General features: G+C 34.7%; 1 protein-coding gene and 1 pseudogene across 2 annotated transcripts; one reads left to right on the top strand and one right to left on the bottom strand.

Moving 5' to 3' along the window:
* Positions 1 to 3,063: 3,063 nt before the first annotated feature.
* LOC147486277 (uncharacterized) lies at positions 3,064 to 4,329 on the bottom strand. Its single transcript, XM_086571333.1, has one exon. The coding sequence runs from the start codon at positions 3,879 to 3,881 to the stop codon at positions 3,258 to 3,260; it is 624 nt and encodes a 207-aa protein (XP_086427459.1). The 5' UTR covers positions 3,882 to 4,329; the 3' UTR covers positions 3,064 to 3,257.
* A 4,844-nt stretch (positions 4,330 to 9,173) lies between these two features.
* LOC147486278 (5'-3' exoribonuclease 3-like) lies at positions 9,174 to 16,905 on the top strand (annotated as a pseudogene). The gene is made up of 21 exons (XR_015202761.1): positions 9,174 to 9,356; positions 9,469 to 9,571; positions 10,209 to 10,284; positions 10,372 to 10,567; positions 10,766 to 10,884; positions 11,017 to 11,079; positions 11,172 to 11,266; positions 11,941 to 12,016; positions 12,110 to 12,247; positions 12,709 to 12,804; positions 12,916 to 13,014; positions 13,511 to 13,581; positions 13,679 to 13,807; positions 13,880 to 13,956; positions 14,032 to 14,072; positions 14,160 to 14,234; positions 14,332 to 14,456; positions 14,561 to 14,659; positions 14,733 to 14,808; positions 15,367 to 15,443; positions 15,542 to 16,905. The product of XR_015202761.1 is annotated as a 5'-3' exoribonuclease 3-like (transcript).
* Positions 16,906 to 26,241: the final 9,336 nt, after the last annotated feature.

Below are 26,241 nucleotides of genomic sequence, written 5' to 3' on the forward strand. Positions count from 1 at the left end.
AATCAAATAATAGTAATTAAGACTTCTATTTATTAAATCAATAAATAATTATAGTTAAAATTTGTTATTAATTAAGCAAATCAATAAATAATGGTTTAATTGGTAATTAAAACTTTTCATTAATTTATTAAATCAATAAATAATGATAGTTAAATTTTTTTATTAATTTTGCAAATCAATAAATAATGGTTTAATTAGGTAATTAAAAAATAATTTTCCAATAATATCAAATTAATTAATGCCTTTGCAATATTTCAAAAATTAAAATAAAGAACTCAGTTCAATCAAAATTTTCAAATTTTGTTTTTATTATAAAAGTTGATATTTAAGGAATCAAAAATCCTACACATCGATTGTTCCCACATAGTCACCACAGTGTAAGGTTTTTGACACCCGACAACAACAAGTTTTCGAGGAGGCCACCCATCCTATGACTACTCCTACATGAGCAAACTTCACTACATAGTTTCCATGAATCCATAAATCGAAAAAAAATCTCTATGTTGGGATTTGGCGAATGAATTACTTATGTCTCGGATCTCAAACAACTTCATAGATGATGCTAGAATTCATACATGAGGCTTACCCTGCCCCACGGGCTAGGCACCTTTCAAGTACCTATTTCAACCTAAACTTCACGGGCTGAAGCGATGCAAGATATTCCCACATGGGCGGGGGGTATTATACTACATGCCAAAGATTTAGACTATCTAAAATACTAAAATAAAATTAGCAAATTATTTAAGGTTTCTACCATTTTTCCAAAAGCAATTTATTAAAAGACAAGTCTAAGAAAAAATCAAAATAAAAAATAACAAGTTTATTGAGAAGTTCTTATAGAGATGATCAACAGTTCAATGAGGTTTTTTCATGGGTATTTTAATTTCTTAATTGATAGCTTACAAGAATTTAAAAACGGATCGGAAAGTTATGACAAGTATGAATTGGATATTACTACAGAGTTAACTGGTTAAAATATAGGATGAGACATACTCTAAAATAGTTGGATTTCAATCTGAGTCAATAACATGTGAGACGTTAAAATATGAGGACGACAAAACCATTATGCAACACTTTAAAATGGATAGTTGGTTTACATCGTCTCGATGAACAGTTGGAATTATAGAAAAACTATGAGTTAACGAAAATGAAATAAACAAAAACAATTCAAACCCATAAAATGAAATCAAATTATGAAATTTAGGAAAAGTACGTACCTCCAGTGCATGTAGTCACCGTTTATATATATATATATATATATATATATATTAAGTTTCTTTTGAACTACAAAATTTCATGTTCAGTCCGTTGAAGTATGTTCAAAATAATTTTTGTAGAGTGAATTTGACACAAATCTTTTTCTATTTTTTATTTCATGTCTTATACTTTTACCGGTTATTAATGAAGTAAGAGATGAGTCAGGTGTCTTTGTCATGAGTCGAACAAGAGCAAATTAACATTTGTTGATATACCTTACAATGTGCAAAGGATTGCTCAAAGTGTAGTTAACACATTGCAGTGAATATTCTCAATTGTATAGTATGGTTCAATTACTGCCCAAGATAACTTTGGTATATTTGCAATTTGCATAGGTTTTTGTTTACATTTTCAATGTCAACAGTGGTTGTATTGCTTCAATATCCCAAAATAACAAACACACACGAAGGTTTTGCCAAAATTCTTTTGCGACATGGTGTTCATAGGCGTGTAGAGATATCACCAAAGATAAAAAGAGGCGACAACATAATTTGTGCCTTCATGGCTAAAGTTGGATTTTTATATCATATTCATATTTTGTATATATATATATATATATATATATATATATATATATATATATATATATATATATATATATATATATATATATATATTTTATTATTTTTTTTTTGTAGTTTATTTTATTTTTAATATCGAAACTAAATCATTAGGAGGGTGTATATACATGCTAGGGATACATATTGCCAAAACATGTGTGATGTATAAAGTTTGTGGACAAGCACATTTAATGTATCATATTAGTCAAAATTGTTTCGGTTGGATGAATTTTTCACAAGTACTTTTTGTTTTTGTTTTATTTCTTGAAATTGTGAAAAATACATGAATTAAAATATATATGTTCAAGACAAAAAACTGTACCAAAATCATAAAATAATGAATCAATAATTATTATTTAAATAAGAGACGAACATAGAGATGATGTTTGTTAAAACTGTGGCTAGGAGAAATATTAGTGAATCTAAACAAGAAAAAATAATAATAAATAAATAAATAATATTAAAAAAAATCAATGCAAATCAAGAAATTTAAAAACAATTGGCACGGGCATTACCTAGTATATAATATAGGATAGAATTTTTGGATTCTTGTATTTGGGATATAATTTTGATTTGGGGTTTTGTCATAAAAATCAACATTATAATAGATTCATATTTGATAAGTTTTGGGGTTTCTATCCTATAACGGTAGATTAATTCATCTTTATAATTTGGTGGATGGTCTTCATGTTTTATGTCCAAATTGAAGCTTACACACATAACAATTCTGCCTTTTGTACACAAGTTGTGTACATAGTACATACAGCATATATTGTGCCCTCTGTTACCTTGAATTTAATTATAGCATCTGCTAGATAAGACCAGAACTTTATATATTGTGCCCTCTGTTACCTTGAATTTAATTATAACACCTGCTTGATAAGACCATACCTTTCGCACCAGCCGAATTCAGACAAAATCTAGCAGCGCCATTGGAAACACGACTTCATCGGATGCTAAAGGCCGTATAGCACCTCTTAAATACAATTGTCATGTTTTCAAGAAAAAAAAAATACAATTGTCATGTCCTGGGCAACAATAGAATGTGACGCACCCAATGTTTATGATGCATACATCCTACATAACGTTTATATTCCTAAAGATTTGTATTTAACACTGTCTTCCTTATCCTATACCAATTTAACATTGCTCCATCTTGAAAACAGAGCATCATAGATCCCATTGAAACCATCTAATATAATCTCTGAAATTAAAGATCCGTTGGACATTTCGAACTATGCAGGCATTATTCATAGAAAACTGTATATTGCGAACCTAGCTCATAAAGAAGAAAATGTCACTATCAAGATTACAATAAGAAGATGCGTAAGACAATAATTTTACTATTTCTAACAACTAGACCTAATTAATGTCAAATCCATATTTAAACCAAAACAAATACGTACAAAAAACATCTTACTCAAGTCAAGTCAACTGAAGTCAATCACCATGGCTATCTCTCTCCCCAACCTTTCTCTGCAACTCATCAATGCGAACAACAAAACAACAATCAATTTCCTTCAAATGCTTCACTTCACGAGGTGGTGAGGAAGATGGAGAGTAATAAGGAGGAGAACCACATGGTGTAAAAAATGGAGACTCTATCTCTCTCTCCATACTCATCATTACCACTTCTTCATCATTCAATGAATAACTACCCTTTGTCCTGAACTTTCTATCTGAACAAGATTTCTCACTTTCCAAATCTTCTTTCTCTTCTTCCTTGATAGTAAACAATACCCTTGATGGTCCTTGTATTTCCTGCATTTCTCGCCATTTCACTAACTCATCTTGTTGTTCATCGTTGATGGGATGAATGGTTGTTGAAGCAACGTTTGGTTCAGTCCTAGACTTGTTTTTGAAGCAGAACAAGTAGTAAAGAAGATGTTTTGAGGATGAAGAAATGGTGCTAGTAGTTAAAATTTCACCGGAGTTTTGAGATTCTGGTGAGTTGGTTTGTTTCTTTCGGCGGCAGAAGAGGTAACAGAGTTCAGTGAACAAAGCTATGAGTGAAATAACGAAAACTACAGTGAGTCCAATTCCTAGTCGACTCAGATCGCTCATTTCTAACACTGGAGAGAAAAAGAGTCAAGAGCTAGAATCATAGAATTTTATGAAGGAGTGATCCCTGTTGTTGTGTGTTTTAAGAGCCGGTAAAACGGTAGATTTGAGTCATTTGACTGGGAAGTGAAAGGTAGAGAGTGAGTTGTAGGACCGTTGTGTGACTGGGTATAGAAGGTTGAGAGTAACGTATAGATATGGAAAAAGTAATTAAAGGGGGATTTTTTGGAAACTAGTGCAGTGAAAGCGATAGATGAAAAATAAATGGTGAGGTGATTGTTATTTTGGGTATTTTTAAAATTTTGGATTATTTTATGGACAAGAGGATTGAAATATTGAATGCTCCGTTCCACAAGTCAGAGGGAATTATGAATTATCAATGTGTGCACCCTCCTCACCATCCTTCAATTTAATTTCGAAGGGGGTCGATGGTGTAGTTGGTACTTGGTACTGTAGTACAAAATATCAGCATATGATTATTTATCGATTTCTGATTTATGGATATGTATCGTGAATATATATATATTTTTTTTTAGGATATTTGATATTCTTTCACATGCAAATATTGTGGATATATCCAAAATATCGACAAATATCATAGATATTGTGAATATTTTTTAATTTATCATGATATATTATTTATATTTATTTGAAAAATAATGATAAATATTAAATAAAATTATTACATATACAAAATATCATCAAATATCACAAATATAAAAAATATCATTGAAATATTATCGATATTTGCAGTCGTATATATCTCTGAACATATTGGGATATTTATATATCTTTTTCTGAAATCTAGATAAATATCGATAAATATCACGATATATCGGGATATTTTGTACTATGCTTGGTACTATAGTTCGTGTTTCCCAACAAACTTCAGAATTTTATTCGGAATTTCAATTTTTAAAAAAAATGGAATTCCAAATATAAAGTTGAAATATCTGAAATTCTAAAATTATATGAAATTCCGAATGTGATAGGAGTTGAAATTTAGTGAATTTCGGATTTTGGATTTATTGGAATTATGTGAATTCCAAACTGTGCTTGGTCCTTGGTACTTGGTATTTCAAAAGGGGTAGATGTGTCAATGCCAGTGATTTGGAGTTTTGGATTTCAAATATACACTAGATTATGATTATCAAACTGAGATCAGAGTTTGAGACAATTAATCAAGGATCCAAGGCTTTGATGGACCACGGAATTATTGCTGATATGATATGGAAATTCAACCAAGTAGAAGCCAAGAAGTATGCAACTTCTGTTATGACTTTTCAGTTATCAATTATGGTTATGATGGCGTTAGTTTCTCACTCTACTATAGAGCGGTCAATGGATCGGTTTGAGTTAGATTATGGGAAATCCAAATCCGAACTGATAAAAGTTGGGAATTCAAAACCGAGCCGAATCAAAAAGAAAATTGAGAACCTCAAATAATACTGAAACAAACCGAACCAATAAGATATATTGTAAATTAAAACCAAACCGAAAATTATAAAATCAATTAAATTTTAAATTAAATTCTAAATTAAATTAATTAATTTTAGCTATACAATTGATAAATATATACAAAATTATTTATAAATATTATTAAAATGTTATTTTATTGGTTTGGGTTAATATTGGTTGGGTGGAAAACAAATCCAGAACCAAACCAAACCAATATCTTACTTTTATTAGTTTGGTTTTGGATTAGTGGAGTACAAACCAAATTATCAAAATCTAAACTATTTTTTATTGATTTGGTTCGGGTCAGAAACTATTGGCAGCCCTATAACTATAGCCAGTAGGGTCACCCGTGCAAAACAAATTTGAACATAGACTGTGGCCTGGCCCCACTTATTTCTAGTAGTCTATCACTCTATCTACAGTTCTACACATTGAATCGGGCTTATACTGCGAGAGTAAGCTTGTGACAGACTGACAGGTTGACAACCAACACCGGCAATTTGCAGCACCTGCACCTAACGAGCAAGCGGTGAGGCAAGTAGGCAGCCACATTACCACAGCACCTTTTGCAAATAGAGTGGTTACTCTCCATTTTTTGAGCAATTCATAAACTCATTCTAATCCAACCCCGGAGCGGATGGAGATTGAATACATCTTTCAATGCAAGTCCAATAGGGGTTATATGCAATGCCCAAAATATCGATATCGATGAATATATCGGTATACCCAAAAACCGATATATATCGGATATATTCAATTTTGTTTGTGACCAGTCCAAACTATTTAAAATATTGGAAATATCATATATATCGGAAATATCATATATATATCGGAAATATATTAGAAATATCGGATTTATATTTAAAAATGGTCAAAAAGTCAACCGATATATATCGGATATATCGATTATATCGACGATATAAAATCTCATATCGGAAATTCCGATATATATCGGGAAAAAAATGTTCAATATTCGGTGGATATATATCGAAAATATCGATATCGGTATACCAATTTATCGCGATATATCGAATATATCAATGATATTTTGAGACTTGGTTATATGGGCTGCTAAAGGCAAATATAGCACCCCAACTACAAAAATGTCATTCTAATGAGACTGCTAAAAAGTCTTAAATTTAGAAGAAATCAAAAATCCAACCAAAGTTAAGACCCTCGCTAACAGTTGCCATAATAAATTTAGGATCTTTACTGCGCGTCACATTAGTTATTTTTATGTGAGGGACGGCATAAACTATCATCTATCTCCGTTTTAATTAAATGGACGGACGATAAACACTTTGCCGTTTGTACCTGGCAGACCTAAGAAACCAAAAAAATTATTTTTCTACTAAAATTTATGTACATATAACTATTAAGTTTTATCGTTTTCTTACTAATCACCATTAAATTTTCTCATTTGTACAATTTTTTTGCTTATATAAAAACCATTATCAAACTATATGAGATTAACTAAAAAAAACAATGTCTCCTCTTACATATTTATTTCTTTCTTTAGTTGCTTTCATGGCTATCCCCGAATGGTCTCACTAGTCGGATTGCCCTACCAGTGAGTATTCAGACTAAGAAATAGACAGTGAAGAAGAAAAAGATGATGATGATGAATGACTTCGAGACCCGTATTGTTATGAAAAGGGTAATGACGAAACAAATAATGATGAAGATGATGAGGATGAAAATTGATGCTCTGTTTTAATGTTCTATTTTATTTTCCTAATGTTAATGTTCTGTTTACCTTTAAAAAGTTTGAATAATAAAACACCTTTATAATAAAACATCAAATGAAATATTGCCTAAATGTTTATAATAATGTTCCTAATTATGTTCTCTTTATATTCTTTTATTTTCTTAATATTCCTAATCATTATGTTCAGATTGCCCTATTTAGTTATTGTTTTTTGTTTTTGTGTGTGAGAAAAGAAGAAGAGTGAGGGATTGAAGAATTGAAGGAGCGAATTGAGAAGAGATTCATTACATTATAAGCGTCTGGGTGTACTGGGCGTGAGAATTTAATAATCGTCTGTTGTAATTTAACATCTGAGGCAATTTAAACTTCCGTCTGTCTCCCAAACTTAACAACTGTTAAAAAATGTGATTGGAATGATTTTTTTTGTTTTGGGCTGCTAAGTATGGCTGAGCCTACTAAAAGACCTCTGTGACACTTTTCAGTAGCCTGAACTTGCTCTCGGAAAGATTAAGTTTCAAAATCTAAAACCTTTGTTAACACTAATTAAAAGGAGCTAAGTGAGTGGTTAGCCCGTTATGTTTTATCGTACTTTTATTGGTACTGTGTTTCCTTTCTTATATTTCCAATAGGACAAATCTCTTATTTTGTTTTGGACTTGTATTTTGGTTGTTTTCTTAAATGCAAAGTAAATTATCCTCTAAAGGCATCTCTAATGGGGAGTGTAAACAATATAAAGTGTAAAATTTACACTTCAAATGCTAAAAAAACTCCTTCTAATCGGGGTTGTAAATCATAATAAATAAGTTATTAGTCAATAGATGGGGTAGGAAATTTTCCATCCGCTATTAGTTAATGAAAAACTTCGGACGTCACTTATAGTAACGTCGTTCAACTTAAAACTTCGAGCGTCCACTTCAACTCACGTTTAAAGCTTTATTTTTTTTATTTGCGGACGGTCTAAGTCCATTAAGCTTCAGTGATTTATAACTATTACAAAACACGGACATTACTTTGAATAATGTATGAAAATGGACCACTATTTGTTTTAAGCTTTTGCGACGGACTAAATTCGTCATTTTTCATTATTTTGAATGGGATGTGACAGTTTAAGTCTGTTGTTATATATTTTTACACATTTGTCTCAACTTACCATTGGAATAGCTACAAATAGTAAATATACACTTTATGTATTTTGGATTTAGATAGAGTGTATATGGAGGTGGATTTTTACACTATTTATTGGAGATGCTCTAACCCTTAGATAAAACATACGAGATTATTTTTATTAAGGAGATTTTCTATTTTTTATTTTTTATTTTTGTAAAAGATTGCTTTGAAATTTCTAACATGGCCAAATTAGCTTTGCAATATTCACGGTCATTTGCTCGGTCCAAATTAAATATCCAACGTCATAGTACAAAATATCAGGATATAGGTATTTATCGATATTCAATTTCTGGATATGTATCGTGGATATATTCTCATCTTTGGGGATATTTGACATTGTTTCACATGTAAATATCGTGTATATATCCAAAATATCGATAAATATCGTAGATATTGTAGATATTTATTGATATATATACATTATTTATATTTATTTAAAATATAATAGTAAATATTAAATAAAATTGTTATATACACAAAATATCGCCAAATATATCCAAATATCGTAAATATCGTCAAAATATCACTGATATTTATAGTTGTATATATCTCTAAACATATCGTGATATTTATATATCTTTTTCTGAAATCTAAATAGATATCTCCAAATATCACGATATATCGGGATATTTTGTACTATGTCCAACGCTATAAAATCCAAAAATATTTTATGAAACCCAGATTCCTAGAAAATACAAAATCAAAATATCTGTGTTCCAGGGAACTCTAGAGTCGCGCGCTTCGTTAATCGTTATTTTGAGTAACGTACACAAAAACGGCTCAGGGGTCAAATGATATGATGACATCCTCGATAAGTGTTGGCATGCATAATTGTCTCGACTCTCCAATTCGTTCCCCTCGAAGCTTAGCGCGGTTCAAGTATAACCATAACTACTACTTAAAGTACATAACCGTAACTACTACTTCTGTGAGAGATTAGAGATTTAGAGCGAGAGAGAAAAATGGGAGTTCCATCGTTCTATAAGTGGTTAATTGACAAGTACCCCAACGCGGTGGTACCCGTACGAGAAGCAAAAGGAAATGAAATAGACACTAGAGATCCTAACCCAAATGGAATAGAGTTTGATAATTTGTACCTTGACATGAATGGAATTATCCATCCTTGTTTCCATCCAGATGATCGAGTTTGTTCCTTTACTTACTTTTTCTAGTGTCTCTATGTGTCTTTATGTTCCTCTTTGTTGTAATAATATGCTTTGTTTTGGTATGTCTAAAATGTTTTTCATGTGCATGCAGGAACCACCAACGACCTTCGATGAGGTGTTTCAAAACATATTCGAATACATCGATTGGCTTTTTAAGCTCGTTCGGCCAAGGAAGCTGTTGTTTTTGGCAATTGGTGAGTTTTAATTCTTGTATCAACTTAAGTTGTCCATGGCAAAAAGGTTGCAGTGTTGCTGATGCAACTCTTCAAATGCATTAATTATAACCATAAAAGTGGTCGCTCAAAAGGAAAAGTAAATTACAATTTAAACTCGTACAAAAAAAAGCATGGCAAATGTACTGAATTTTTTTATTATACGATTTGTGCATGTCTCTGCTTACGTGGACTCAAAAAAAAATCAGTCAATACTCAATATTCCTTGCACCTAAGAAATTGAACTTCAATTTAATGAAGGAGATATTATTGTTTGAAAGTATTTCAAAAGAAAATTTAAACATTATAGAATGGTCGTATATATAAATTTCCTTCAAAACATCTGTAGGAAAGAAAAAAGAGAAAAGCAAAATAATAAACCTTCAAAAGTATCAGTAGATAGAGTGAAGGAAGTTGAGCAGTGTAACTTGAAAAAACTGCAATAGTATAATTGCCATTCCTACATGTAACTGAGTAACTGACTATGCATATTTTTACACAAGACAGCATTTTCACTTTCTAAAATGTAAAACTCAGCAATGTTGTCCATCTGGCGCCTCATCCAACTAGCTAATATAATATTATTTCATATTGTTATGGTGTTCATATTTTCATGTAGATGGAGTAGCTCCAAGGGCAAAATGAATCAGCAGCGTTCAAGGCGATTCAGGACAGCTAAAGATGCTGAAATCGCTGTGGGTGTTTAGTTGGTTTGTTTCACCATTATGTTTGTAGAATGCCTTTTAAAGTATTTACAGTATGTGCTTGTATGGGTATTGTAGGAAGCTGAAGAGGAAGCGGCTTGAAAAGGAGTTTGAAAGGGAAGGCAAGAAGGTTCTTCCAAAAAACAAAAGTTGGAAGTATCAGATTCAAATGTTATTACTCCAGGAACAGAGTTCATGGAAAAATTATCAAATGCTCTAGAAGTTTATATATGTTTTGCGACTTAAGAGTGATATTGGTTGGAAAAGTATAAAGGTTTAATGCTAAACTATCTAGAGTGCTACCTAAATTTTGGTATTATGTATTTATCTAACCTTTTACAGGATTATGGATATATATTACAAAGCTTTAAGTGTCCGACAACAATTCCCTGTTCCATGGAATCTTCATAATTAATGAATCATTATTTAAAACTTTATCATAACAGTTGATAGTATTTGATGTGCTTTGAAGGTTATTTTGTCTGATGCAAATTCTCCGGTGAAGGAGAACACAAGATAATGAAGTTCATACGCCTTCAAAGGAACCATGATGGTTATAATCCAAATACTCGTCACTGCCTATATGGTCTGGTATGAACATCGAACTTCATGTTCTTGTGCCTCCAGTATGTCAATGCAATATATTTGATAATTGTTTATCCCTTGTAGTTTCCTCCGGGGTCATTACCATGTATTGTATCTTTTGGGTATGTTGTTATGCAGGACGCAGATTTAATAATGTTGGCCTTAGCTACCCATGAAATACATTTTACCATTCTAAGAGAGGTCAATTGAGTCCATAAATATGGATTTTGTTATTTCCATAAATACATTTCATTTATTAAATTAACAAATTTACATTAATAATTATTGTGTAGGATGTGATCATGGAACAAACGCGAGGAAGTATGGGTCGACCTTTACAGAGCTGCCTTTCTAACGTGACCTCTGCCTCTTCACCATTGAGTGAAGAGTGCTCTAATAAATGGAAGCCGACCAATGTATCTAGAAAACCATATCAAAAACCATATCAGGTAGTCTTGCCTCGAACTTTTCTAGAAGTGCTTATGTGATGCCAAAAAGTCATTTGAATGTCTTTATTTATATGGTCATTTCTTTGCAGTTCCTCAACATCTGGACCGTGAGGGAGTATTTGGCTTTGAACTGGAAATTTCTAGCCCTCCATTTAAGATTGATTTTGTTTTAATTATAGATGATTTTGTGTTCATTTGCTTTTTTACTGGGAACGATTTTTTGCCGAACATGCCCTCTTTAGAGATTAGAGATGTCTATTGTCATGCCTGATAATTTTCAGAAGCAATTATTAATTGAATAAGCTTAGGTATATGAAGTTTAATTTTTGAAATATGTACTGATTTATATTGTATTGGCAGGGTGCGATTGATCTATTGATGGATGTATACAAAGATGAGTTTAAAACTCATGGAGACTACCTTGTCAATACACACAAAGTATATACTATCTCTTTGTTTTTACATGCATGGTAGAAACTTCAATGGCTGTTACGTTCTGTAATTCAAATGTTTTTAAGCAGCTGGAGGAGAAAGCGGGATATCTGAACCTGAAGCAGATTGAAAAGTTCATACTTTCCATCGAACATATGAAGAAAGAATATTCAAGAAAAAGAATGAATATGAGCCAGAGTATGAAGAAGAGAATCATGCAACAAATGGCTAAAGAAATGGATGATCTGGAAATTAAGGTGAGCATATCCTGTGAAGTGCTTGGCCGGCCTTCACATACAATTCTCTTCAGCAGAGTATACTTGACTAGTTTTATTATCTTCTATGTGCAGGAAGAAGACCCATTTATTCAATTCCCTGTAAAGGACTTGGTGTTGAATGGAAGGCATGAGCATTGCAAAGTACCAACTGTGAATACTTCTAAGTCTGATTCAACATCAAGAGGAATGTGTGCTATTATTGAAAATGAGGTATATAAAATGTTTGAATGTAATTTAGAGCTTGTTCTGTTTATTTTGGTTAATACATAAATATGGAAGGTTATAGTTTTGGATGACTACTTTAGTTATCTCCTTGGAAAAACATCTAATGAGTAGATATAGGATTGTTGGGGATGCAAACAATAATTCTGTGCATTGCATCTCCAATTATTTTTCTCAATTAATTGTCAATTAATGTGAAATTGCCAATGCAAGTCCTTTGTTCTACCACTCACTAAAGAGCCGAAGCCAACATTTCAAATGGCCTGATTTAGTTTGAATAGCATGATTCATTGCGATGGATAGTTTTTGCTCTTCGTGATTCATCTGTAGGACATCAGAGGTCTTTACATAAACAAGTACATGTGGGTGGAAGCTGATTCTCTCTAGATGAAGCTAAGGTATGTCCGTCGTTTTCAGAATTGAATGAATCTCTTCCATGGTGTTTGCAGGTGCTGAAGAATACGGAAGAACTGAAGAGAAGGGTGAAAGAGGTAATACATCAGAAATCTGACTTATTTAAACTAGGTGGCCTGGAGAAAGACACGGTATGTGCTTGTTTCTTTGTGAGATTTTCCTTTGGTTTGCTATGCTCCTTGGAAGTACAAATGTTCATTGGAAACGCGTTTGTAAAGGTGGCAATCGGTTTTATCTTGCAGATCCAATTGGGTATGCCAGGTTGGAAAGAGCGATATTATAAGGAAAAATTCTCTGCACAAAGCGGGAGGGAAATTGAAAGTATCGTAAAGAAATTGTATGTACGGTTGATATCCTTTTTATGAGCACGCGTTTATGACTTCCTCGTTAATTTAGAATCGAAGTATCTGCAGAAGATTTGTGTTCCATTTGAAATTCAGCATAAAGGTGTTGTTTATTGATTACATTACACATGGAACATTATTACCTTAACACATAAAGAAACCTTGAGAGATAGAAGGATATATAATGTTGACACTACATTCTGAAATAAATGATTGGATTATATTTGACTGATGAAAAATCTTTGTTATCCAAGCAGCGCCTTAGGCTTGTACGAATATCTTTGTCCTACTAATTTTTCAGTGTGCTTTATGACAAGCATCTACATGCATGGTGCCAATGTCACTCTCTTGTCAACAACTTACATTGACAACTTAGTACCAAATTGAAGGCAATCATGCTAGTGCTCTCAATCAGAGCAATTTCCATGTACTTGGGTATATAAGGTAGTATATATTTTCGGTTCTTTGAGTGTTCTCTTTTTATCCTTTGCAGGTTGGAAAGTACACTGAAGGCCTATGCTGGGTGCTTCAGTACTACTATTTTGGAGTCGGGTCATGGAATTGGTAAGTTCTGTTTGCATAGTGAAATTAGTTTACTCATGGGTCGATGTGACTTCGACATTCTTTCTGCTAAGAAGCTTACATCTGCTTTTGTGCGTAGGTTTTATCCTTATCATTATGGTCCATTTGCTTCCGACTTAAAGGGCCTTGGTGGGGTAAATGTCTCATTTAATATGGGGGTACCATTTAAACCTTTTGATCAGCTGATGGGAGTCCTTCCACCTCGTAGGTTAGAACATCTCCTTGCTACATTGTTTGTCATCTTGTTCTTCACATAACACATCTGAAGTTGCTTTTGTAGTATTTATGCGCTTCCCAAAGCTTACTGGCACCTTGTTACTGAGGAGCAATCCAACCTCATTGACTTTTATCCAACTGGTAATATCAATTTATATCTGGAATGTAATTACTACATTTTAGTCAGATACTAATTTTTTCTGTCCCAATGACCAGATTTTGATGTTGATATCGATGGGAAGCGGTTCTTGTGGCAGGTTTGCTCACCTCTTATTATGATGTAAAATTCATTAACATACTTTTAACTAAGATCCATCGTTCACTTCAAATTTTATTCATGTAAGGGCATTGTTAAGCTTCCCTTTATCGAGGAAAAACGACTTCTTGCAGAGACCAGCAAATTGGAAAATGAACTTGAGGTACACTGTCATATTTTGTTATCCTTTTTTCAGAAGGTAACTTTAGTGCGAAGTTGTACATTTTGTTGATATTGTTGCAATCCGTATATGATCTCAGGAATATGAAATCAATAGAAATTCTGAGAGTAGGGAAAAGATTTTTGTATCGAGTTCTCATGATTTTGCTTCTCAAATTGTCTCTCTTTATGAGCAAAATGCAACTAAGAAAGAGATCTTTGCCAGGTATGAATGGACAATGTTCTGACAAGGATCTATGTTGTTATTTCTTAAAACTAAACATCATTCTTACAAGTGATATTTTTGAGGTGCTGTTCTCTTTCTCTCAGTGGGGATATGAATGGTTTTATAGCCCCATCTAGTGAGTATTCAGGCTACGATACCTCATCTGTGAAACAAGCGGAAAGTGCTACGAAGAACGATGTACTGTAAGTTAAATAACAAGGTTGTGCATATTATGAACTGAATTTTCCACAGAAGTAATAGTCTTTACTGTTCCAGGTGTGCAACATATGAATTCCCTATTAGCAACACACATATTCCTCGCCTTCTTGAGAATGTAACAATTCCAGAAAAGGTAGAGTTGCTTTGAAAATTCCGTTTTTACATTTTATTTTATGTTCATTTTGCAAAATTATTTTTGTTATAATTATATATGTATTTAAGTAGCTTTGTTGAAAGGTAAGATACAATGATTTCACGAATCCAAATGTTCAGTTAGCTCTTGATTTTTGTGTTTACTGCAAATACTTGTGGAAGAAGAAATTATCTTTCTGGCTTGTAGTTCTCGTTGAGAGTCGTCATTACTTTTTATAATTAAGAAGCCATAATTGAGTTAGCCTCTTACTTGTGTCCTTGTGATTTTTGTCAAGTTGTGATCTTTAAGATAGGTTATGGCATTGTGTTGTGAATACACACTTGATGATAAATATTTATGTAATATAAGTATACATATCTTTTTAGGCATTGACTCAAGTTTAGTATACGAAAATAGGTTGATAATGTGCTGAGAACAGTCCTAACGTATCTGAAAAATTCGATCACGATTTTCTTAAACATCACCAGTGGAAACTTCTGAGACGTATATTTTTTTTCATATTTTCATCTGATGGAATTGTTCCCTGTATCTATGCAGACACTAACTGAAACAGACAATGTGAAGCGGCCACTTTGGCATGAGTATGAGGGTCATCGACCACCAAATTATAACAGGTAAGTTGGTTGATCCAAGTAGTATAATGTAGTTTTGCAGTTCACCTATAGAACCTGCATGCACTGGTCTTTTGGATATAACTAGAAATTGCTATCAGCAGTTTGCAAAATCAAGAAAGATACAGGAAAGTGATTAATGGGGGAAACGTTGCATCACCAGATGCAATGTCCGTGAAGGAAGCAGGTCATGCTTGGAGAGGCAGGGGAAGAGGAAATATAGAAGCAATTCACTCTACTCACAACAGGTCTCATAGAGGAATTGGTGCAGCGAATAATGTATCGGAAATTGGTAAGTGGGGGAGAGGTAGAGGAAAGACTCTGGAATCACAATGGAACAGAACTCCTGACTTGCGTAGGAGGATTCAGTCTCTACATGGTTCTCCTGCGGCAAGTGGGTATGGCAGAGGAAATGGAGCAGCAAACAATATGAGACCTATGACATCATATAGCTCCTCATTTGAAATAGGAAAGTGGGGCAGAGGTGGAGAGATGGATGATATCCAATCATCATGGAATCAAACTTCTGATTCTTGTAGGCGAGTTAACCCGTCTTTGGCACATGCGAAAGATATGGGATCATCATGGAGCAGGATTTCTGATTCCGGGCAGATGCGGGCCTTATCTGGTACACCTGTTGCCAGTACGAACAATGTCCCAGTCAGAGGCAAGGAGTATATGGTGTTATGGAGAGATCAAACTCCTGAGTCTAATAGGATAGTACACGCACCAAATGTTGGGAAGGTTGCTTCACCATCAGCAGGGGGATGGGCTGGTGCAGGAGCCAATCAAGGCCTCGGAAGAGGTAGGGGTGTTCCGATAGTACACACACCAAATGTTGGAAAGGTCGCTTCACCATCAGCACGGGGATGGGCTGGTGCAGGAGCCAATCAAGGCCTTGGAAGAGGTAGGGGTGTTCCTGAAAGAACATGGTTGGCAAAGAACAGTTCCTGGGCGTCAAGAAATGCCACAAAAAATGATAGTAATTTTGCCTGGCAGTGTGATTAATTACATCTGGTTGGACAAATGGTTAAGCGGAATATATTTGGACTTGCCACAGTGGTGACAGGAGGAAAATGCAAGCTACAATCAGATGACTCTGGCCTTTTTGTTGACACGTCAATGGGTTCCTCATTCTTGCGTTGATCCTATTTTTGGTGCAAGCGTCAGGAGAATGCTGCAAGCATCTTGTACTTGTTATATGGCAACTGTAAGTACAATGTGGTAAAACTGTAAAAGCGTATTTCTGGTGTGACAGCAAGTACTTGTTATATGGACTGTAAGTAGAAGGGGTGATCGTATTTTGGGGAGTGTGGTCTGTAAGTTGAATGCGGTAAGCTTCTTGTATGTTTTTTGGACTTTTGGGTAGTGGCTGTAAGTAGGATGCGGTAAGCTTCTTGTAAGTATTACATGGCAACTTTATTAAACAACCTTCGAAACCAGACTGTTTATAAAGTAAACATTTGAGTGAGAAATAAGCAACAAATAAGGTAGCACATTGTCACATACATTTGATATTTTGAAAAACTAATAATAGTTCTCAATGCATACAAAACGAACACAAAAATCCCACCTTCATTGTTTTCAATAGAGCCAACCCTTCCATTCCAGAAGTCACATGTAAAACACCAGATTTCTTGACTACTACTTCGGTCGTGTATTCTCAGGCCCAGCTTCGAAGCCTAAAAAGTAATAACATGTTTATAAAGCATAACAAAATTTACAGCGGGAACATCCCATCAGTCGCGTGATGTGCACACACAACTTTCTCAACATAACGTGACCCCAAACATTTGAACAACCATTGCACTCACTACATTAGAATACTTTCGATACTCAGCAGCCTAGTGATTAGTTCTCGACTTCATCTCATTGATATCATCACCTATTACCTCATTATTACCAACTTATCTTTAAGCTCATTTTCCGCCAGTAACACATGCACCATTACAGCCATCCATCATAATTCTGAGAGAACACCATCATTACATCATATGCCAACTCGGATAGACCTACTTGCGCTATCCACATGCCTCTCACGGGCACATGTCATCTACCTCGACCCGACGCGTCGTATTCATCGATTACGGTCGTGTAAACCCGATGCTTACTCTCAATAATTATAATAGCCATCCTTCAAAACTACGTGTGGCTTTATTCCAATCTCACTAACACAAGATCTTGGATATGTAGACATCTTTTTACTCATGAAGAGTAACCATTAACACTACATAAAATCATCCCTCCTTAGAATAAATCCAATGGGGGCTATATGAATTTGCTAAAGGCAAAATATAGCACCCCAACCACAAAAAATGTCATTCTAATGAGATTGCTAAAAGGGTCTTAAATTTGGAAGGAGTAAAAAGCGAGCCAAAGTTAAGACTTTCGCTAGCATTTGCCATAATAAGTTTGAGAGGCCGGATGGTATAGTTTACTGCCCCGTCACGTGTGTTAAATTTCGACGAATGGCAAAAACTGTGTCGTCCGTCCAAAAAAAATTCAACCTAAATTACAAAATAATGGACGGACGACAGAAACTATACTGTCCGTATCATTTAGCACTTCAAAATAGAAAATGCGATTGGATTGGTTTTTTTATTTTGGAGTGCCAAATTTAGTTGGGCAAGCTAAAAGGCCTATGTGGCACCTTTTAGCAGCTCTCTATTGGACTTGCTCTTATTACCACAACTTAAAAAGCTAAAAACTAAGTCTTAATCCTTAATGTAAATTTAGACATTTACAAAAAGTTGTGAAAAAACGCACGCGAATTTGATTAGTATTGTTGAAGGCTTGAAGCCATGTCAAGCCAGATGACAATTTATACACGATGTCTTTATTACAGCGTGTCAAATGTATTTCACGCTTCATTTTCTGCTACAGCATCTGACATGTAATTACTTTCTCTCCTAATCTCAGTTTCATACCATTTTCTACCTTCTTTGGCGTACAACTGTTGAGCAAGACACATTTGCATGAGCTTAAAGGTTTTAAATGAGGTGCCAGTAAAAACCTACTTTTTAAGTCTTTAGATCTTTACCAAAAAAAAAGTCTTTAGATGCTTTAGCGAAAAAAAAGTGTGGGATAATTAATTGAACCCCTAGAATGACACATCACTATAGGCAAATTTTGGTCACAAATCATTGTTACATGTTACCAAAGCATCATTCCTCGAATCGACGAATCCCTTATATGAAAGTGTGTGTGATGTGTGGACGACTCTTGAATTGTCAGACATAGAAGCATTAGGAAAGACAGAAAACGATTGGACTGTTCACGGTAAATAAACTATATAACAATGCTCATGTGGTTGACCATCTATATATACCCGTTCCAATGGCTTCTCCACTATTTCTATAATGGCAGTTGTGACCTGCATACCATGCGAAACAGTACATAAGTTAAACAGAAAGATAACCACAGGACAACCAAGTTTTCACAACAAATTAGAACGAAAAGCATCTTCAACCTCTTTTTTCTTTTGAGTAGCTAAACTACCCATAACCTTCAATTTGAACCAAAATAGTTAATACGTTTTCGAGAGAATGATAGTCTGTGTTTGAATGAGCAGACGGGATACTTTGGACAAGGAAAGCACCACCTAGAATCAAGCAAGCCGGCCAAATGGAACCTACTAAGGAAACATCATAAGGAAAAATATCAATCTTCATTCCGTGGAAACCTCATAATCCAATAACCAAGTTTTGAGGAATTTTTTTAAGACTCGTCTCATGCAGGCTTATCTTCTCATGGTGAATCTGTATGTAATGCGGGTGTAAATTTCTTGGAAACAAGATGACCATTACTAGGGTGTGAAACAAATGATACTTAGTGAACAAGAATATCTGTGTGCAACAAAGGCGATCGACTCTAAATTGCGGTGTCTATTTAGGTGCATGCTATATGTATATCAATTAATTAAACGCCCCAAGCTACCTCCCCAAGTGAACCATGTAATAAACAAAAAGACAAACATAAACAGTAGAAATTAGAGTAATTGAGGACCTCCCTCAAGTTATATACATATAATAAAATGCGAATTTCAAATTATTTACTGCCCATGGTTAATGGCTCAACACGATGTTATGGTATATTTTTTAAATGTTTTCAAACGTTGGTACAATTAGTTGTTTATCATAGGTTTCTTGAAATTAAAAAGGGTTAATGAGTACACGATGAGCCAATTAGAATTTTCCCACCGCTTTTAGATGGGAAATTAGAGTCTTTCTCTAAATACACACAAAAAAAAGTCAAATTGAGTTTACGGTGTTTTTTTTTGTGTATATTGGGGGGCCCTAATTTCCTATGAGGGGTCCTAATTGGCTCATCTACTACCGGAGTAATACTCGTTAGCCCAATTAAAAATCACCACAATTTATTGTTTGACAGTGAGTGAATTAATTAATTTTCCTTAATTGTTGACAATGATTTCGGTAAAATGGTTATTTAACTCTTAATTGATGATAATTATTATTATTGTTTTGGGCATCCATGTAACTTCTAACTTCTGCAAAGGTATCAATCAATTTTTTTGAATTTGGATATCATTTAATAATGGTTTAAATGACCAAATTTAATACATAACTAGTGCATGTGTTTAGTTTTTACCACTTTAACTAAACCACCGTGGTTTTACTTGAGATAGATTTATATTTTCCTAAAAAAATAGTACCAAAGTCGGTATGAAATTCATCTTTTATTCTTTTTCATCCTGACCAAATCGGTGTTAGATATCTTTGGTTCCTAAAACGTAGTCTTCCTTCCTAAAAAATAGATTTTCTCGACAAAAACAGATTTCATTAAGTCTTTGTTTCCTAACAAAATTTCTTTTGTTTTATTTTCAACTGATATAGATTTAACTAATCTAAATTAACAAGGCTAATTAAATCAGGTGTGCGAGAACAAGGTCGAACCCACAAGGATAGCTATCTAGGAATAATTGAAATATAAAGTTTATTTAACCTAATCCGACCAAATAATTATGGCTGTTGATTTGAAAGTTGTTTAACTACTAATTAAAACTATATATTTACTTTAACTATACTATAAAAACAGTGAAATTTGAATTAACTATGAAAGGTGGAAACACTAAGGCACTTGATTCCACCCTAGATCGTTGTAGGTTCTCCAATTTAACCAATTTAAAGTTCTCTTTTATTTTACGAGTATTATGAGGGAAATGTAACCCTAACTTACTCGAATATGTGATCGTTAAGTCCTAATATGCATCTATGTATGCGGTTGATTGAATATGTCTTCTTACAACACAACTTCTCACAAGCTTATGTAGACATTAAAAGTCGATGCTTAGATAATTAACGACACTTAATCTAACTATTGATTAGTCAAAACATGGTATCACATGCAAGATATAACCAATGAAAGAAGTTCCACTAAAAATTAGTACGAAATTAATCAAATCACCATTATGTAATTCGAGAACAGTAAACAGTGAATAAAAGAAATCCTACGCAAGTATAGGGCTTTCTCTAAGCCCTAGCTTAGAATTTAGCTACTCATAAACATGGTGATGGAAACAAAAGAGGAAAAAAGAGAAGTCATTGACAAAACCATCGTCCCATGTGGTGGCTTCTTCTCCAGCAGCTTCTTCTTCTTCTAGTATTTTATGTGATGAGGGTGAGAGAGAGAGAGAGAGAGCTCTCAACTTTCTTTGTTTATATAGGGTTTCTTTAGGGTGTGCAAGTCTTGGGATTGCTTTAGGAAACTTCCTTTCAGTGTTTGACTCATTTTTGGAACTGTCCAAATCGAATTCCAAGTGGTGGCCGGAAGCAAGCTGTGAAGGGTTAAAGGAAAACATTGTAATTTTGCAAAATCTAGAAGAGGGCACGAGAGCGCTCTTGAATAGGCATATTAGGGCGGGGGCGCGCTCTGACCTCTTGACAACAACACTTCAAACTTTGAGAAGTTCTTCATAATCTCTCATATATGCTATTTCCAACCTTGTTTTATATATTCTCTATGGAGTTAAGTCGTAAGGATCTTACAACTCCATAAAGTCCTCAGTCTCTGCCCATTTCGTAGTATTCACGTCGATTTCTATAAAACCGATGAAACAAGACTAATTAAAGAAACTTATACTAATTAACTAGACAATATAATATAAATATGGGCATAAATATGTAGCATTTATGTGTTTAATTATCATCAACATTGATCTCGAGATGTATAAAAAGATTTCATTAAGTTTTTGTTTCCTAACATTTTTTTTTCAACACTGATCTCGAGGTGTAAGATTCAATCTCAGCCACCACATATCTTTTCCTATATTAAATCCAGACCGCCACTCAGAACAGTCATATTATGTTATAAGAAACAACAATTGAACAATCATATTATGTTCGATCTCCACAGACGGTGTCAATGTAGTAATCAAGAATCTTCTACTAAGATCAGCAATGAATTGAACTGATTTGAATTGAAATGATCATAAGAAAGAGATGAAACTCAAGCTTTATTGTTTATCATTAATGGTGGTTACAAATCGCTCTCTCTCTCTCTCCTTGTTTTGCTCTGGTTTTACAAGTATTTTGCTAATGAATTCAGAATCTCCTTTTTTTCCCCTGATCATCACTTTATATAGTCCATCAGTTGTAATGGTATGCCCAATCCTGTTCTGACGAGTGTCCATTCCCCTTCTTCTCCTTCCTTTTCCCGCTTGTTCATGTAACATATGAATTTACACGCGAGATATCGATATTTTGAGTTACAATATATGGGCTGGAATATCGGGTTGATGATATTTGCCCACGACAATATTGATAAAATAAAATAAAATATTGTAATACTACAAATCTACAATGCATTAGTACTTGTAACTTAGTAAGACAACATTGTTAATCGAGGGATCACTATTTAATAACTTGTTAATTGAACCCCTAATGAAGATAATTACAAACCTAATAAAGGAAATTACAACTACTACATTCTTAGTTAGTATATGCGGTTAGCTTTTTGTACGTTATATATGACCACACAAACGACTTCTTTCATCACTACTACAGAAAATGTCATATACCACTGTTTTTTAGAGTGGTAAAAGGTGTTTTACCACTGTTTCTAAACCGTGGTATTAGGCTGGGTGGTAAATACTTTTAACAAAACCGTGGTATAAACTGTACTTATTAACCACGGTTTTTCCTAGAACCGTGGTAATAACTATTTCAAAACCGTGGTATTAGACCATTACGAAGTACTGATATTTTCGGAAACCGTGGTATAAAGTCACCATATTTGTCACTCTTTTATCATAGCCGTGGTATATAAATTTTTTATTTAAAAAAAAATCCCTGGTTTTTTAAATATTCCAATCACCTCACACTAGGGGTGGGCAATGGGCCGGGTCGGGCTAGCCCGGCCCTAAACATTTAAAGCCCTTAAGATATTAGGGCCGGGTCAGCCCGGCCCTGAAGTCAGAATAGGGCCGGGTCACAAGTCTAAACCTCAAGCCCCTCGACCACTAACCCTAGCCCTCTTTAAAGGCTTTAGAGATTAGGGCTTTAGGTAGCAGGGCTTTAGGGCGGGCCTATATATTTTCTTTTTTACTACTATGGGTTTAAAACTCATTTATATTACAAAATGTACAATAATCTACAAACTCAAAGTCCAACCAATCTAGTAATAATCGTATAAGTCCAAAAATTTAAAATGCACATCCACAATCTAATGAATCGGAAGTACATCGAGAGTTCGAATTTGTTCTTCCTTGTACTCAAACCTCATTAAAATTACATTTAACATTGAAATACATAGACAAATAATTATATTATCATTTTAAAGGAAGAAGTAATATATATAAAGAAGAAACATAATAGTTTTGGTTAAGGGTCATGGAAGTTGTTAAACTATTTGTAATATCATAAATTATTTCTGTGTGATGATTTTTCCTAATCAAGAAACACAAATATTTTGTTGATGATCAAAGAACAACTTGAAGTCTTGAATCAATAAGAAGAAGAGATTTAGAAGATGATGAGTTGAACCACGTTCTTTAATGGTCGCCTAACGATCCCGTGTGTATAGGAATCAAACTCAAAGCGTGTAGTTCAACTATTCTATTTATAAGAATAGATGAAGTTTCCCAATTAGTGTTTAACTAGGAGACCATCTCTTGTTAAATATCATCTTGATGAATAGATAAGATTTCCCAGTTAGTGTTTAACTAGGAGACTGTCTCTTGTTAAGTCTCATCTTGACTCTTCTAGAAATCCATGTTTCCCAAGTCAAATAGGTCTCCTTTATTGACTTAAACATGAGAAAACATGTTTAGGTTCGGAGTAGTAGTTAGAGCTCCGAGCCTAGTAGTTGAGTTCCGGATTTGGAGTCCATAGTTAGGAGTTGGTTATACGAACCTACTACTCCAACTAGTTCCAAAGCCCATGAACCTGCTCCGAACCTAGTAGTTGAGTTCCGGATTTGGAGTTCATAGTTAGGAGTTGGTTATACGAACCTACAACTCCAACTAGTTCCAAAGCCCACTAACCTCGTTCGGACCTAGTAGTTGAGTTCGATTTGGAGTTCATAGTTAGGAGTTGGTTATAACTAACCTATTACTCCAACAGTTCCAAAGCCCACTTAACCTCCTCTTCTTATCTCACTTCCGAACCTAGGAAGTATCTTACTTCGAACCTAGGAAGTAAGAGGATTTGACTTGAGATATGTTCTCGTACTTTCTACCCATACCAAAACCATATCCGAGACTTAAGAAGATACTGCAACGTGTTGCATATCTATTTACTAAAATATGCACACACAGATGCCCCCTTTTTTTTTATTCATGGGTTGTGAATCAAACCCTTAAGGAAAAAGGCCTGGTAAAATGGACGCGACGTCTTATGCCTCGACTTTCTCTGTGGAATGTATCGGCAAAATTTCGCATTACTTCAGTACATGGAATTGTAAAGTTGGACCTGCCCTGACCATGCCCCGTACCTCGTATATTAAGCCGAACTTGCTGAAAACTGGTCCTGCCATGCATTGTGATGATCCGGACGTGGTCAGATCAACCCGACCCATGTTTCACAAAGATCGGGACTTCTTGGTAGTACATTCCGGAGCTAAATTTTGTGAAAGCCGGACTTGACATCACCATGCCCCGAACCTTGTATATTAGGCCGAACCTAGTATATGAGGAGCTAAGCACAAGTTCGAAATTTGTCAAGTCCGGACATCCCAGGTATTATAAAGATCCGGACTTAGATAGATTTTAACCAAATCACCTAGACTCGGAGGTGCAACCCGGAACTGTAAGTGTAATCCGTAATTGGGCCTGGCGGAACTTCAAATGGGCCTTGCGAAATTGAGCTGTTAACATAATCCAAAAAGATACCCTTCGCTACCTAATTGCTTGAAACCCTCTCTTCTTCCTCCTTCCAAAATTCAAGATTCAAAAATGTTGTTCCCAACAGCCCCAACAGCTCCTACAGATTCAAAATTCCTATTTTCTTTTGTTTAAGTCACATCTTCAAAAGCGTGGTTCACTGAATTCACATCCTCAAAACCAACAAAGCATTGATCAAGTAATACCACCAACTACCGATGAGTCAAGAAACAATCATCTGCAAGGTATCCGGCAAACCAGAACCTCGAACAAACTTCACCAAAACGTGCTTTTGAAATCAAACAAATCTGTTTCTCAAACATTGATCGCCATTGATCGCCATTGACAAGATTGAAGAGTTGTGAGACATCAAGAGAAGGTAAGTAAACCGGCCGGTTCTTTTATTTTCTTTGATTGAAACCCAAAATTTACTTTCAACCGTTTGCTTAGTTTAAATTCTCTTATTTTATTTTCAGCAATCAATTCGATTTCCATCGGCCTGATGTTGGGTGTTGGTTGGTATTGTTGTATGGGTTTTCTAGCGAGGCTACACGCCCAGTTTGATCAAGTCAAGATCGCGTGTTGCTACTGGCAGATAACGATGTCTCATCAATCATCTGCTGAAGTTCCATAAGTAGTGAGGCAGTTGTCGGATACGGATCTGATACCCACCACTATAGTTCCGATGATTCATTGTTGAAGCAATAATGCTGCGGGTTACAGAGCAGCTTATAGATGCTACACCGGTTGTGCCCAAAGCTAAAATTCCCACAATAGATTGGAACGCTTATTCCTTTGGGGATATATCCGACTTAGAAAAGATCCGTAATGCATTTTCGATTCGAGGAAATCAACATCGTATATCCACAAACCATCGAATCTTTGGGACTGATGAACATCCCTTAATATATCTTGGATTATTAAAAGTCGGACTCGCCTCTCCGTTGCCTTCGTTTATGGCAGATGCCCTCGAAAGTATTTCCAAGTCTCAATCAACAGAGTAATGCCGTGGTTCGCTCAGAATGTCACGATATGCACATATTGGGCGAAAACACAATATAGCTGTGACTTGTGGGGTTATTGCCCACTTTTTAAACCGTTGAGTTATAATAACGGAGATGCTACTCTTTCTACTAAACCCGAGGTGAACGATCATATGTTACTTAAGGTAAAATAATGATGACCATCGGCGGAAATATGCTATCTGCGTGATCGAGGGAAAGTGGAGTAATGTTACCTTTGATGATGGTCGAAAGATAATCCGGTCTGGCTTTACATTATCAAAAGATAGAGTTGATGTTGAACTGCCGTCTCTAACTACTGAAGAGCTAAATGCCGTGACGGCTCTTATCGCACTCCCAATCTCTATGAAACGCCCCGCTTTCCATAGTTCCGGATCCGTTGTTAATCTCTGAGTACCTTACAATGTCCCCAACGGAGTTGCGAACATTGGAACCCGGAGTT

The sequence above is a fragment of the Coptis chinensis genome, chromosome 7, assembly GCF_015680905.1.
Source record: "Coptis chinensis isolate HL-2020 chromosome 7, ASM1568090v1, whole genome shotgun sequence".
Taxonomy (NCBI): domain Eukaryota; kingdom Viridiplantae; phylum Streptophyta; class Magnoliopsida; order Ranunculales; family Ranunculaceae; genus Coptis; species Coptis chinensis.

Bases quoted from the DNA above. Each gene is read 5' to 3' on its own strand.
- LOC147486277 (XM_086571333.1), bottom strand. From the start codon at position 3,881: ATGAGCGATCTGAGTCGACTAGGAATTGGACTCACTGTAGTTTTCGTT.